The sequence below is a fragment of the Hyaena hyaena genome, unplaced genomic scaffold (genome assembly GCF_003009895.1).
Source record: "Hyaena hyaena isolate Hyena2069 unplaced genomic scaffold, ASM300989v1 scaffold_5, whole genome shotgun sequence".
In the NCBI taxonomy this organism is placed as follows: Eukaryota; Metazoa; Chordata; class Mammalia; order Carnivora; family Hyaenidae; genus Hyaena; species Hyaena hyaena.
The window spans coordinates 1994357-2008645 of record NW_024080637.1 but is presented as its reverse complement, the minus strand read 5'-3'; the positions used below and the strand labels follow the sequence as shown (position 1 = coordinate 2008645).

The 14289-nt window shown below is 46.4% G+C and overlaps 1 protein-coding gene across 4 annotated transcripts in view; it reads left to right on the top strand.

Annotated features, from left to right (window-relative positions):
* FGGY (FGGY carbohydrate kinase domain containing) overlaps positions 1-14289 on the top strand; it is a 426891-nt gene that overhangs the window by 17683 nt on the left and 394919 nt on the right. For all 4 annotated transcript variants that reach the window (XM_039238811.1, XM_039238799.1, XM_039238806.1 and 1 more), the window contains exon 2: positions 6708-6918. In XM_039238811.1, the coding sequence (XP_039094742.1) occupies positions 6718-6918 (201 nt within the window). In that variant the 5' untranslated portion in view covers positions 6708-6717. The remainder of the gene's footprint in view (positions 1-6707; positions 6919-14289) is intronic.

Below are 14289 nucleotides of genomic sequence, written 5' to 3'. Positions count from 1 at the left end.
GTTATGTAGGGGAAAAGGAGGAAGAAAAATACAAGAACAAGCCCCAAATGATGGGTGTTTAGCACCGTATCTGGAGCATTGACCCCCTTCTTAGAATTGCTGAAGTAGTTTTGCAAAGAACAACCTACCATATCCGTGTCCCTCTTCCTTTTTCATGCTGCACTTGAACAACTTGCACATTTGTTGAAGAATCAGCCGCGAAGCCTGTGGTTTCCTGTGGCATATTTCTAGTAATATTTATACAAGCTATTATTTAATGAACCTTATAAATATTTATCATAGGAACAGTCTTTTGATCATGAATCCGGGCTAAAAATGAGTCCCATCCATAACGGGGACTTGGTCAGGAAGCTGTTTCTGCCCTGTGCAGGACCTTGCAGACTGAGAATTTGAGTGGCCCACGACTTGTCTCAGGCACAGCCTGGATTTTTCTCTATTATTTTTCTTTCTCGTGGCCCCCACAGTCCATGTCCTCCTTCTGCCTGCCTCTCACCCTCCCCATAGCCCTAATGGTAATTAGAGTCTTTAGAGCATTCATTTTTGCCTTAAAGAATGAGATGGGGTTGTTGCAAGGATTAGATGGAATCACAAAATCATGTGATATTTGCAGAGCAGAGCTTAATCATTGCTAGTTGTGGCTACCGTTGTTGTTGTTGATACTGTTATTGAACAAGCAAACAAAGAATTTTGTCTTCAGTTGTTGTTGGTTGATGTTGTAGAAAGATCCCTACACTTAAATACAAATCAAAACCACACTGAGATACCACCTCACGCCAGTCAGAGTGGCTAAAATGAGCAAATCAGAGAACTCTAGATGCTGGCGAGGATGTGGAGAAACGGGCACCCTCCTACACTGTTGGTGGGAATGTAAACTGGTACAGCCCCTCTGGAAAACAGTGTGGAGGTTCCTCAGGAAACTAACACTAGAACTCCCCTATGACCCAGCAATAGCACTGCTGGGAATTTACCCAAGGGATACAGAAATGCTGAGGCATAGGAGCACATGTACCCCAATGTTCATAGCAGCACTCTCCACAATAGCTAAAACATGGAAAGAGCCTGAGTGTCCATCAACAGATGAATGGATCAAGAAGATGCGGTTTATCTATACCATAGAATACTACATGGCAATGAGAAACAATGAAATCTGGCCTTGTGTAGCAACATGGATGGACCTTGAGGGTGTTCTGCTGAGCGAAATAAGTCAGGCAGAGAAGGACAAAGATCATATGTGTGCACGTATAGGAGGATTAGGAGGAACTTAACAGAGGAACAAGGGGGAGAAGAAGGGGGGAAATGGTGGGGGAAAGGGAGAGAGGCAAACCATGAGAGACTCTTGAATGCTGACAAAAACTGAGGACTGATGGATGTGGGGGGGAGGGGGGGACGGGCATGGAGGAGGGCACTTTGGGGATGAGCACTGAGTGTTATTGAGTGTTATGTGGAAACTAATTTGACAATAAACTATTTGGGAAAAAAAAAAAAAAAGAAAGATCCCTACACTTGACATAGAGGCTGACGTTTGTATCTGGGTGCTGCTCTTTACTGTTCGTGTGACGTGGGCGAATTTCCCCGTCCCACTGAAGTATAAAATGGTGATACGTTTACCAGCTTGGTTGAGTTTCATTTGGAAGAGATTAAGGCATGTGTGCAAGTGCCAGACACACAGGCAGATCCTAATCCTTTTTTTTTTTTTTCCCTTAACAAATTAGAAAATGGAATGTTTTCCATTTTGCCGTTATTTTTTCAGGCACAGGGGAACTGGATACAGTTTGGAGTCCGGGACACAGCGGAGAGTACCTGTGACCCAGGAACAAAGGGCACAGGGCGGGAAGACAAGGGATCTGAGTTGAAGGGAGTTCACTGGAAGAGGTTTTAAAGCTCTCAGGGTCAAGTTTCAGGGAAGCCGCCCAAGGGCTTGAACTTCACTTGCTTCCCTGCTTTCAGGGTCCAGGTGTGGAAACAATCACAAGGAGATCACTTAAAGCTATAGTAATGGGAAACATGGTGAACTTGAAATATTTAATTAGGATCTATTCCTTAGAAAAACATGAACTGGGAGGCACGTGTGAACAGTGCCAGGAGGTATGATGCCCTTGTCCCTGTGGGTTTCACTCTTTCTGACCAGTGTTTTGGTAACATGGTCTAGAAATGGGTGGTTTGCCAGAGAGAGGCAGCCTGACTTTGGGGAAGGGGCCGTCTCTGGAGGCAGACACCTTGAGTTCTGAGTCAGCCAATCTAGGAGTAGGCAGGGTCCTTGTCAAATAGGCATTTAGTAGATGGAGGAGAGTCAGGATGTGTATAGCACCCTGAGAATGGCTAGGGACTTCGGAGCCACAGGGAAGGGGTTTGCTGCCAACTTGATTACTTACTGGTTACATGATCTACTGCAGCCTGTTACTTTACCTGTCTAGGACTCAATTTTCTCCTCCATAAAATGGGGATGATATTAGGAATTGATCTTCAAGAGTTGATGTCAGGATTAAAAGTGGTATGGTAATGTCAGCAAGCTGTGGAACAGAGCATTGCAGACACAGTAGACATAGTACCTTTTATTATTCCCTAATGATAGGTTTTAAAGGTATCCACTGAGTCACAGCGACTCAAGTTCCTGCCATGTGCCAGGCTCTGGGTTGGCACTGGGGATAGCTGTGATTGGGCAACAGTGGAGTTAATTGTTTAATAGTAAAACTCCACTCTTCTAATGAGGTAGGAGCTCTCCTGAAGGGTGGTGAGTTCTTGCCTGTTTAGTGAGGTCTTGGGTCCAAAAACCAGAACTGGGGTAATCCCTGGGTCAGCGGCAGAGCGGAAATCTGCCTCTGGATTTTACTAGAAATAAATTGAACATGTGGGTGGTGGGTGATGAGATGTTGCGCTCCTTGCAGAGGAAGACAGACAAAAAGGAACCCAGGCTTGACGAGCTGGGCTAGCAGGGAGGGGGAGAGGCCTGGGTGATGGCTGGTAGGGGTGAGCCCAAATGTTTATATAGACTCTTCATTTCCTATTTATTTCTTAGCTTCTCCCTAAAGTGTTTAGAATAGCCTTGGAGAACTCCAGCCAAGGGCAGGGGGTCTGTTGGCAAGTGAGGACCAGTGTTAGGAGCATCCATGGGCCTTTACGCTGGGCACAGTGAGAAGCTAAAAGAGGGAATTGCACGTAAAGAAGATGTGAGTGTGGTCAGTAGCAGGGACGCGGAGGAACTGGCTTGCTCAGTCTTCCTTCTGTTTGCAGATAAAGAAAACTTGAGGAAGCTCTGAGCCAGGGCACTGCCCTAGTTTGTCCTTTACTCTATCCTCAGCTCATAGTAGGGTGCTCGGTACCTGGCATAACCTGCGTTTCTATGAATGTCAGTCATTGATTACGAGATGCGTTATCATTTCATAAACTGCTAAGAAAGAAAATGCTACCACTTAATTGTAAGATGCCACTGATTGTAAGATTCCCTAATTTTAGAGCAGCAAGATGAAAAAAATGAGTGTTCTAGCATTAGTAAAACGTGGTTGTAGGCATTCATTAAATGTTATTTGGATGAATGAAGTGTACAGAGATTAGAATCAAGACAAAACGCTTGTGCATATAGGTACAAAATGAGGAATTCCAACTATTAAAGCATGAGCTTCTTCATCCATGTTTTCTATAGATTTCACTGATCTAGTTGCTCATTCAATAAATATTTATTGAAAACATTATGTACTAGGAGCTAGGGACACAGAAATCAGTAAGTTCTCTCTTTTCAGGTTCCAGCAAGGGAGCCAGACCTGGAACCGAAAATAAATCCTATTTCATAATGGTTAGGTTTTAAAAGAAAGCAGGGACATGGGACGCTGGTGGCAGCAAGGGACAGAGAAAGGCAAGGGTGTCTTCCCTGAAGGGGAGATGGTTGAGCTGGAGATTGAAATGTGAGTCCATGGTCACCAGGCTCACAAGAGAGGAAGGTGTGAGGAAGGGAAGGGCAGGGTCGGAAGCAGGAAGCAGTCCGTGGGGCAGCCCCAAGGCAGGGTGAGCCCTTGAGAACCTGCGAGGAGTCCCTACATATCTGGAGCCGGTGTAAGACCTGATGGGATTATGTTAGACTTGCCCAACAAGGAGGACTCTGTGCAGCATTAAAGGAAGAATGCTGTTTCTACGCAGACCATTCGGGTGTAATAATAGAATCTTTAGCTAAAGTTCGAGAGGGACCAGCCAAAGGAAAGCGGAAACGAGAACAAAACCAAGGATGGTTTGAATCATGGTTTAACAACTCGCCTTGGCTATCCAGTATATAAAGCAAAGATTAGGTACCCTTCAACTAATGGTCTTACGGGCCCAATATCAACCTTTAGACCAAAGTGATGGAGATACGACTGACCCAGGATTGGGTCAGTTACAAGACAGGGGGAAATGTAAGGCCACAAGTCTAAACGTCTAAACCAAACTGACTCCATGACAGGCGTTAAGTTTCCCCTCTGAACTAGAAGTCCTGAGTTTCAGCTTTCCCGAAACTATCAGGCAGTTACACATTGCCCAAGGCAGGAGGAACCACCCTTGCAACACCCAATCAGGAAAGTCCAGCGACCACCCTCCACAGTACTAAGGGAGAGGCCTGGAGATAGAAACTATAGATAGGACCCTGTTACCTAATGTTAAAGTTAACCCGTTAGTCGCCAAACAAGACCCTAGGCTCGCTCTGTGATTGGTTGAATTTAAAGGTACTCTAAACGTTGTAATTGGATCCCGCCAAAAGTAACGAATACTCTAGGCAATGTGTATGGTCAAACCCGCTGTCAATGATGTTGAATTATTATGATTGGATCACTGTTCCCATGTCACAACTTCTGTAACTCCCCTGTCTCAAACCCCATAAAAACCCTACTCTGCCCTTGTTCGAGGCTCTCAGCACGGACCCATACGCTGGTGAAGTCTGTGAGCCCGAGCTTAAGCCCGTAATAAAGCCCTTTGCCTTTGCATGCGTGGAAAAAAAAAAAAAAAAAAAAAAAAGACTTGCCCGATGGCAAATGGGGAAGCTCGTGGTGGGCCTGGGATGCCATGCCCAGGACACTATGCTGTATTTCAGCCATCCTGAGCCCTAAGAAAGGGCCCCACAGAGGGATGGCTACAGGGAGAGGTGGAGGGGGCGCTGGGCTGATCTTTGGTTCAAATGGAGCAGCTGTATTTTGACTTGTTTTATTTAAAATGTGTGTGAGTAATGACTTGATGAACACTCAGGAATGCATGGCTTGTTGGCTGGTCCTCTGGGTCCTGTGTAGCTCCGAAAGCAGGTAAGTGAGGGAGGCAGGCGGAGCAAGCCTGGAGGCTGGAGCCCGGCTGAAGGTCGCACACGTGCTGGCTATGGTTTCCCCGTTTCCCTCCCCACATGCCAGGGAGCCTGTGAGCCGAAGGGGGCAAACACCCTTGGGGAATCCCTGTCATAAAGTCAGAACGGGTCACTTTTCCTGAATGGATAAATATCCAGGAAGCAGTAACCAAACATCTGTGGGCTGGTTGTGTTTTAGCATCCCCAGGTGTGGCTTTGCCAACGAAGCATTCCCTTTTTGAAATTGACGGGCTCAGGCGCTTTCTCCGTCGAAATGAGACTCCGGGTGCAAAGACTGCCTGGGGCTCACTTGGGGACTTGCAGCCTGTTCATCGGTGCAGTTGTCTTGGGGGCTTGTTCTTGCTCCTGGAAAGGCTGATCTGGGAAATGAAAGTCGCTGGGAGACTTATGTATCATGCGGGCTAATCTCACCAGAGGGACTTAGAGGGGCGATGAAGGCCAAGGAATTCCTGAGTGTTCTCTGGTCAGATTTCCTTGTAACTCACAAGGGATCTGTAAAGAAAACAGACGGTCTCACAAATTCCTGATCTGGTCTCCCGAGAGGCTCCTTCCCAAGTCCCAGTGTCTTCGTGACTTGGCTCCAACATGTTTGCCTCTTCTCCAAAGCGATACTGCAGGCTGTTAAGAAGGAACGAGGTACCAGCAGGGAGGCTGTGGGTCCGGATCCCCTGTGAATGCTGCTGCTGCCTCTCTTCACATCCCAGGCACCTATTTCCCATCAGTATAATGTGTGTCATTGTAATAACGTACATATTACTCTTCTTAAGTGTGTGGACCTACCTTTAAGAGAAATTACCTTTAAGAGAAAAGTTATTTATCTCTTGGAGTCTCTTCCTGATGATCTGCAAAGTAGACTCTCCTTCTAGGTCGCAGTGAGGAGTACAGGGAGGTCCATGGACTTTTCACAGCGCTTGGCATGTCCTAGGTGCTCAGCAGATAATTTTTTGAATGAATGCTTGACAGGATAGATGAAGTTCCTTTTTAGTAGTGTGGACGCTGTCCTTATTTTGATTCAAATCTAATGAGAATAAATACATTATCTGCTACCTCTAGATTCTCTGGATTCCACAGCCCCATATTTACACGTAAAGCACTTCTCACTGGGTATCAAGACTTTGCTTAAAGAATTGTACGGTTGGTAGCTGCTTCACATCTGACTTCCTTCCAAGAATGGAAACTCCATGTCTAAGGCCTTGCCCATCTCGTTTGCCCATCACCTAGCTCAGTGTATCCGTTAGCATTCTGTGGACGCTCCACATATTTGTTGGGTGAACAAGGAAGCAAAGGACCACCACTTAGTTGCCCTCCTTTTATGTCCACCTTCAAGATGTTTTGTGCCCGGTTTTGCAGAACTACTTGGTCTTCATGTGGTTTTTGTCCTTGATCTCTGCAGGTGGACCGCGATGCCCGGGGAAGATCAGGATCCAGGGAGCTACTACGTGGGTGTGGACGTTGGAACGGGCAGTGTCCGTGCGGCTCTGGTGGACCAGAGGGGCGTCCTTTTGGCTTTCGCGGACCAGCCAATTAACCAGTGGGAGCCTCGGTTCAACCACCACGAGCAGTCCTCGGAGGAGATCTGGGCCGCGTGCTGTGCTGTCACGAAGGTATGGCTGCAGTGGTAGCGTTCTACCCTGCAGACGCTCCCCTGCCCTCACCTGCTGAGCATGTCTCTTTTGTACACCTGGTGTCAGGGACGGTGTTGGGGTACTTGAGATATAGGCGTTACCAGAGCTCACCGGCTGGTGGCGGAGACCAGTGGACAGCTAGACTATGACTTAGTGGGTGCTGGGGGTTAAGTGGCTCTGGCTGGAGCTGAGGAAAGGGGAGCTCGAGCTCAAGTGGACGGGACATAGGGTATGGAACTTGCAGAGGACCTGTTCACATGTGACTGAATCTGGAGGAAGTACGGTACTCACAGTTGACGTCTGCTGTACCTTCCTGTGCACTCAGGGCTATGGAAACCATGGTAGCATGCGTCGTGTATGTGAGTCCTCACAGTGGCCCAATGAAGGTAGTACAATTACTACCCCTGTATTCTTGAGAAGGAAACAGGCACAGAAAGGTTGAGTGACTCACCCAAGTTCATGGCGGGACTGGAACCTTTAGCAGGCTAACTCCACAGCTGCACCCATAATCACTGGCCTGTCCTACCTTCCACGTGGACAGGCCAGGGGAACCTCATTTTGTTCAGCGGCAACAGCATGTGCAAAGGCACGGGGGCATGCGCATGTGGTGTGTTTTGAGAAAGCAAAACACTGAGTTGTGCCAGGCAGATGTTGATGTTGAGCGGCCTTGGATTGCAGTCAGCCTGCTGGTGGTCAGGAGCCACAGAGATACTTTGTTTGGTCTGGTTTTGTTTCCTTCCTTTTGTTTTTCTCAGAGGGAAAAATAAAGTCCTGGTTTCTCTCTTCTCTCTGTTCCTAGTTTTGTTGCTTAAATATTCATGAAGGGCTTGGTAATTTGCAGATGGACAATTCACCATTCTGTCTGTATCGATCAGTCTGTTTAAACTTTAATGAGCTCTGGGCTGCTGTTAGTGCCCCCAGAGAAGGCGGCAGAGAGAGGAGGTGGGGGTGGGCTGCGCCGGAGCATTCTGTAGGAGTAAAAGTGGGGGCCTGTCTCTTCTGCCTGTTTAATTTTCCTCCTCCCTGCCCACTCTGGGCCCCTGCCTTGGTGAGAATCTTCTACTCTTTGCCCTTGGGTCTCCTTTGTTCTTCTAACATATAGCTTTTCTTGCCATTAAGGAAATTGTCAAGAAGAAAATATAATCCCCTGATGAAAAACTACTTTACAAAAGGTCTGTTCTAAGTACAGCTTGGTTTAATGGTAGATTTTTAATCATCTCCCGGTGCCGGCAAGCTCATCAGCTGTTTGAGCCCTCTGAGCCTCCATAAGTGCCCTGGACATTGGTCCTTAGTGAAACTATCTCTCTAAGCCTATTGGGATAGAGGTCTTGGGTCTTAGGCTGTCCCTTCACCTGGGTTATGGCTGTGTGACTGGGTACCAGAATTCACGGGATGAGCATGACACACTTACTCGCAACTCATGGGTGGCGGGAGGTTCAGAGAGGGAGGCATTTTTGTATTCGGGAGTTAGCACACCATAGGGCACAGATTTCTGGAACCAGACTGTCTGGATGGATGTCCCATTCCCAACGTTCATTAGCTTGTCTTCTTGGACAGGTTGCTTCATGTTTCTTGCCTGAGTGTCCATATCTGTAAGATGGGAACGATGATGGGACCTTATCCGCAGCAGGCTGTTGTGAGGATCAGATGTGTTGAAGCCTATACAGTGCCAAGGCAGTGCCTGGAAATGAGGAAGTGCTGTGTTTTCCTGTGGTGGTGATGATGGTCACAGTAACGGAAATGGGTAGATGGTGGAGGAGAATGAGCTGAGGTAAAACGCTGAAATACCAGTCAATTAGGGAGGCACATTTTGGGACTGTCCATTCAGTCCCTGTCTTTAGGGTCCTATGAATGTAAGTTTTTGACAAGTGCTGGTATTGGGCAAAGGGTGATGTTAAATACAGGCTGTCCTGTGTCTTCTTTTTCAAGGACTTCAGGAAGTTAAGAGCTTGAGAGCAGTTGTTCTCAAGCAAGGTGGTTCACACAGCCTGAGATGGTTTGCCTCTTAGTCATGTTAGTAAGAACAACAACAACAACAACAAGATGATGATGCAACTACGATTTCTTGGGCACTAATTATGCTCCAGGTACCATGTTGGAGACTTTACATCCGTTTATGCACACGACAGCCTCTTGACGTAGTTCTTATTCTGTTTTGGAGCTGGAAGGAATGAGCTTTGAAGGGTTAAGTAACCTGCCCAAGGTCACATGATAAATATGAGCAAGGGGTGGACTGCAGCTGCCTCCCCACGCTCTGCCCTTTGCCCCTCTCCCCTGGCCTCATTTCACTCCCCATGCTCCCTGCTTGGAAATCATGTTCAACGACCTGAAGTGTTTTGAACTTGCTACTATGTGGGGAACCTTGACCTTATCCTGATTGTTGTATTAACCATACTGAATTATAAGTGCCTTTACCTGGCTGTCTGCTCATGTGAAAAATGTGTGCCCCCTCCCAGGGGTCATGTCTTGTTGATCTAAATTTCCCTAGATTTCCCTGCCTGTGAAAGGCCCAATTCATGTTTGTTGAGTACATGAATGAGTTAAATACCTCTGTTCTTTTCTTTTCTTCTTCTTTTTTTTAAATGTTTGTTTATTTCTAAGAAAGAGTGCATGTTGGGGAGGGACAGAGAGAGAGGGAGACAGAGATCCAAAGTGGGCTCTGCTAATGTGGGGCTCAAACTCACAAACCTTGAGATCATGACCTGAGTCCAAGTTGGACACTTTTTTTTTATGTTTATTTTTGAGAGAGAGTTCAAATGGGGGAGGGGCAGAGAAAGGGAGACAGAGATCTGAAGTGAACTCTGCGCTGATGTGGGCCTCAAACCCACAAACCTTGAGATCATGACCTGAGCCAAAGTAGGACATTCATCCAACTGAGCCACCCAGGTTCCCCTCTGTTATTTTCATTATATGGCATGTTCTTCTCTTCTTTGCCTGCCCAACTCCTGTACAGGTATTTATAAGGTAATCTTAAGTATTATTTCCTCCTGAGAGTCTTCTTGGATCACCTCTGACAGCCCTTGCCCTCCCTTGCCAACATCAGAGGAGAGAGATGGAGAGAAGCCCCTCTCTGAGCCCACTGTCTTCACCTGTCCTTACCACATAGCATTTTATTTGGTCCTTAACAGGTTTCATTGTAATCGGTGTCTTATTTGGTCTCTTTGATACCATCACCCCTGCATTCCCAGCATCTGACACATTGCCTGGCACAGCTTTGCTGCTCAATCAATGGTTGTTGGATTAATGTTACTTAGAGCTACAAAGAAACAAAATTCTGGCATCCCTTATCTTGCTTAAATGTTGCAGTAACTAGACTGCAATTCTTTCTTTTTGACACAGGAGGATATTAAGGCTCTGAATCTAACAGGTACTAGAGACAGGACAAGACCCTTGGCAAGGTGACTCCAAATCCTATTCTCTGTTCTGCTACTCCCGCTGCTCTTAAAATTGGCAGGTCCTTATTGGGTCGGTACCCGCATATCTAAAAAGTGCTATGGAAGCACATGAGTCGTAGAGGTATATATACTGTCCCTGAGTTTAAGGGCTTATATATCTTTTTGAAGCACAGTCTTAATCATCCCAAGAAGGTGAGAACATTTCAAACTAGTGTATGATTAGTACCAGCTTCCATTAGGAAGAAGGAAAAAGAAGCTGAAGGTGTCACTCAGCCAACAGGCATTTGTTGAGTGTCATTTAGTGTGGGCAGTTTGAGCATCTGCTCTGTGCTAGGATTTTTGCTACATTGGAGTGTGCTTAGAAGAGGCCTGTAACAAATTCTCTGCCCCTAAGGATGCAGTAGTTCAGTTGCATGTAAAAACTCAGCACCTAGAAAGCCAACAAAGTATTGTTTTGTTGTAAGTTGCACTTGTTCCATGAGTAATGGTTGGAGGGAGAAGAAGCAGAAAAGGGAGTAGCCGGTGTGGGATTGAGCAATAACAACCTTTTACATTTGTCAAACCTGTGTGGTTTACAAAGCTTCTTCATAGAGCCATTTGATTGTCATTCACGGTAGCTGGGGCAGGGTGGTTGTTCCCACTTTATGGTTGAAAAGAAAAACTGAGACCCAGGGAGTTGAGCGACCTTCCCCAAGTCACCCAGGAAGTGGGTGATAAGCCTGAATTCAGGTCAGACCTCTGCCTTCTTTCCATCTCCAGCACCACATACCTTTGTTGCTTGTCCGGATTAGTGCGAGAATCTAACTCATCTCATGTATGGACTTCTCCTTCCTGATCCCTTCTCCTTCTTGGAGCTGGAATGATTTTTGTTTTAAAGTTTATTTATTTTTTGAGAGAGAGAGAGAGAGCTCCCTACTCTCAGTCAGTGGAGAAAGTTTGAGGAAAGTTGGGGGGGTGGTGGCAGCTAAGGGATTCTGGAGAACTTTGAGAGGATCTTCGGAGCTGAAGGAATGGAACGGGCAGATGGTTTCTAATAGGAAGACGGGAGACTGCAATACATGAGGAGGTGTACCTGTTGTAGCTGGGTCTGAGGCCAGTAGGGAGTCTTCTGGAATCATCCTGAGTGTCCGATTGACCAGCAACTGATTCAAGATGGCCTGGAGGGAACAAAAAGTAAATTCAAGGGTGCTAGTTAGCAGGTAGTTTCTTCTAATGAAACGCTAGAGGCTGGGATTCCTTTGAACTATAAGCTCTGGGAGTCTGGGACTACGTCTGTCTGGTTCGGCATGTGTACTCCATGCTGCTATATACAGGTGTTTGATAATTTCCCTTTAATAATGAATGGCTAGATGAGAATGTTGGCAGAGGGATAAATTGGAGTGACAAGACCGACTTTGGAAGGAAGATCTCACAGGACTTCATGATAGTGGAGAGGAAGGTGAGGGAGGCAGTTTCAGAGTTTGCCTTCTTAGAAGCCTCTTGGTATCCCTGACATAAATGGGAGCGTTTGGTCTCTATTTCCCTGCTTGATTTTCAAGGGACAATACCTCACCTAAGCCAAGATGCCGTGCAGGTCTGGAGTTGGAGTCATGCATTTTACTAGCCACTAGGGTAGATTTTGTGAAATAGAGTATCTCCAGGGGTCTTGCAGATAACCTACTCCCCACACAGGCTGTCTTAGCCTGGTTGCTCTTCCCACCTCAGGGCCTTTGCACTGGCTCTTCTGCCTGCCTGCAACACTTTGCTACCAGATTTCCTCAAGGTCGGCTCCTCAGGTCCCTCAAGTGTCTGCTCAGATTCATCTTCTCAGGAACTACCTTCCTCTTTTCTGGCACTCTTGATCCCCATATCATTTTCTTGTACACTATATGTACACTCTATGCTTTATTTGTATTAGCTGTTGTCTATTCCTAATAAAAGGTAACCTCCAAAAGAGCAAGGAATTTTTTTTTTTGTTTTTAATCTCTTATTCTTCATTGTTTCCCAAATACCCAGAAGAGTGCTCAGCCTGACCCCGGAAGAGGCTTTTGCCTCATTTGCTGACTGACCGACTGTGTGAGTAATTGAATTGTGTAGGCAACAGGAAGTGATGAGCCTCAGGGAACCAGGGATTTCATAACCCCACACACCCTCAAGGCTGACAAAGGCACTCAAGTCAAGATCGAAAAGAATACGGTACCAGCCACCAAACTCAGTTGCAAGCTGGACTCTGTCTGCGAGGCCTTAGGCTTTGACCCTGGCTCCAGACAGAGCTCAAGAAAACGCCAGGTATGCCTCTGCTCCCCCGGTCCTCAATGTGGAGGGTTTTGAAGGAACACTGTTTCCCCACCCAGTATGGCAGAGCCTGCTGATTTAAAACACATGCAGGATTGAACTGGTTCCCATCGGCAGAACAAAGCGATGCACAATCCCTTCCCCAAATGTTTGTTTGCTGCCCCATAGCTACGAGTTGACAGTTGCAAGACATGGACCAGGTTACCAAATGAAGTTGCAGAAATGTGCTTCTCTGGAAATTCTTTAGAAGAGCAATGTGCTTTCTCTCTAGCTGGGGAAATTCCCTCGATGCCAAGTCTTTGGGTGAGTTTACTGGACTGCTTTCTTCCTCCGTTAATAAGAGCATGAAAAGGAATCCTCAGGTCAGCAGGTCAAGTCCCAGGGACCTTCTGGGTAGTGTAGCTCTGACAGCCATCTTTCTGGGCTGGTTTGGATGAGGATGGGGTTAGAGGATAGGGTGGTCCTGCTCCCGGATCAGCATGATCATAAAGCATTTTTATATAAGGCTGGGGATGCGGCTCCCTAACCAAGTCAGGTTTGAGTGCATGTCACAGTTACCCTTCTAGTTCCTTGTGATAGATTTCTGTTGTAGAGATAAGAGAGGTTGAGCCTTTGTGACTGAAAGGCCATGCATAGGATATGGTACTCTGTAGGCCTTCAGAGTGGTTGCTAAAATACATTGAAGAGAATACTTTCTTTGGTCCTACTGGAAGGTTACTCCCACTCTTGGGAAGATTTGAGTTTATTCAGTCTTTTCAATCACTGTTCACTTTGCTTATCATTTTTATATGTACTTACACGACACAGAGTATGCTATGCTTCGTAACAAAGATTCCATGAACATAGTTAATAACGTTTTGAGTGGACTTTCCATCCTACAAAGGTTTACTAATTCCAAAGTGCTTTTAACCCAGTTAACTCCTTTGCTCCTCACCTGGGAGAAGATTCTCACTCTTAGGAAACTGAAGGTCACAAAGGTGATACGGTTAGTGTAGGCTTTCCTGATCCAAAGGTGGTGGAGTTGAAACTCAAAGGTGGCTCTTTTGGTACCATATCTCATGTTCATTTCTATTACAAAGCTGCCCTGTGGTATTGAATTTTATGGAGTCTTCTGCATTTTCTCACCCAATTCCCCTTTTGACTAACTGCAGTCCTGTGTGAGATGGGGCTGCCCAGGTCAGGCATACACTGTCTGGGCACAGACGCTGGCAGGGCCTCATGGAAGCTAAAAGTTAGGGCTGACTTATTGATTTGTTTGATTACTGATTACTCTAATAATGGCTGCAATTTATTGTACACCATAATGCCAGATGTTAGGCCAGATGTTAGGCCAATCACACCTTACTTTGCTGAAATCTCATGACACCATTAAGAGATGGAGTTAGGGGTGCCTGGGTGGCTCAGTAGGTTAAGTGTCCGACCTCGGCTCAGGTCATGATCTCACAGTTTCTGAGTTCAAGCTCTGTGTCCAGCTCTGTGCTGACAGCTCAGAGCCTGGAGCCTGCTTGAGATTCTGTGTCTCCCTCTCTCTGCCCCTTCCCTGCTCACGCTCTCTCGGTCTCTTTCTCAAAAATAAATAAACATTAAAAAGAAAAAAAAGGAGATGGCTTTCCTTGTGCAATCAAGGAGACTGTTTTCTTGGCTTCCCAAAGTCCTGTTCACTAGTAAGTGGATGAGCCAG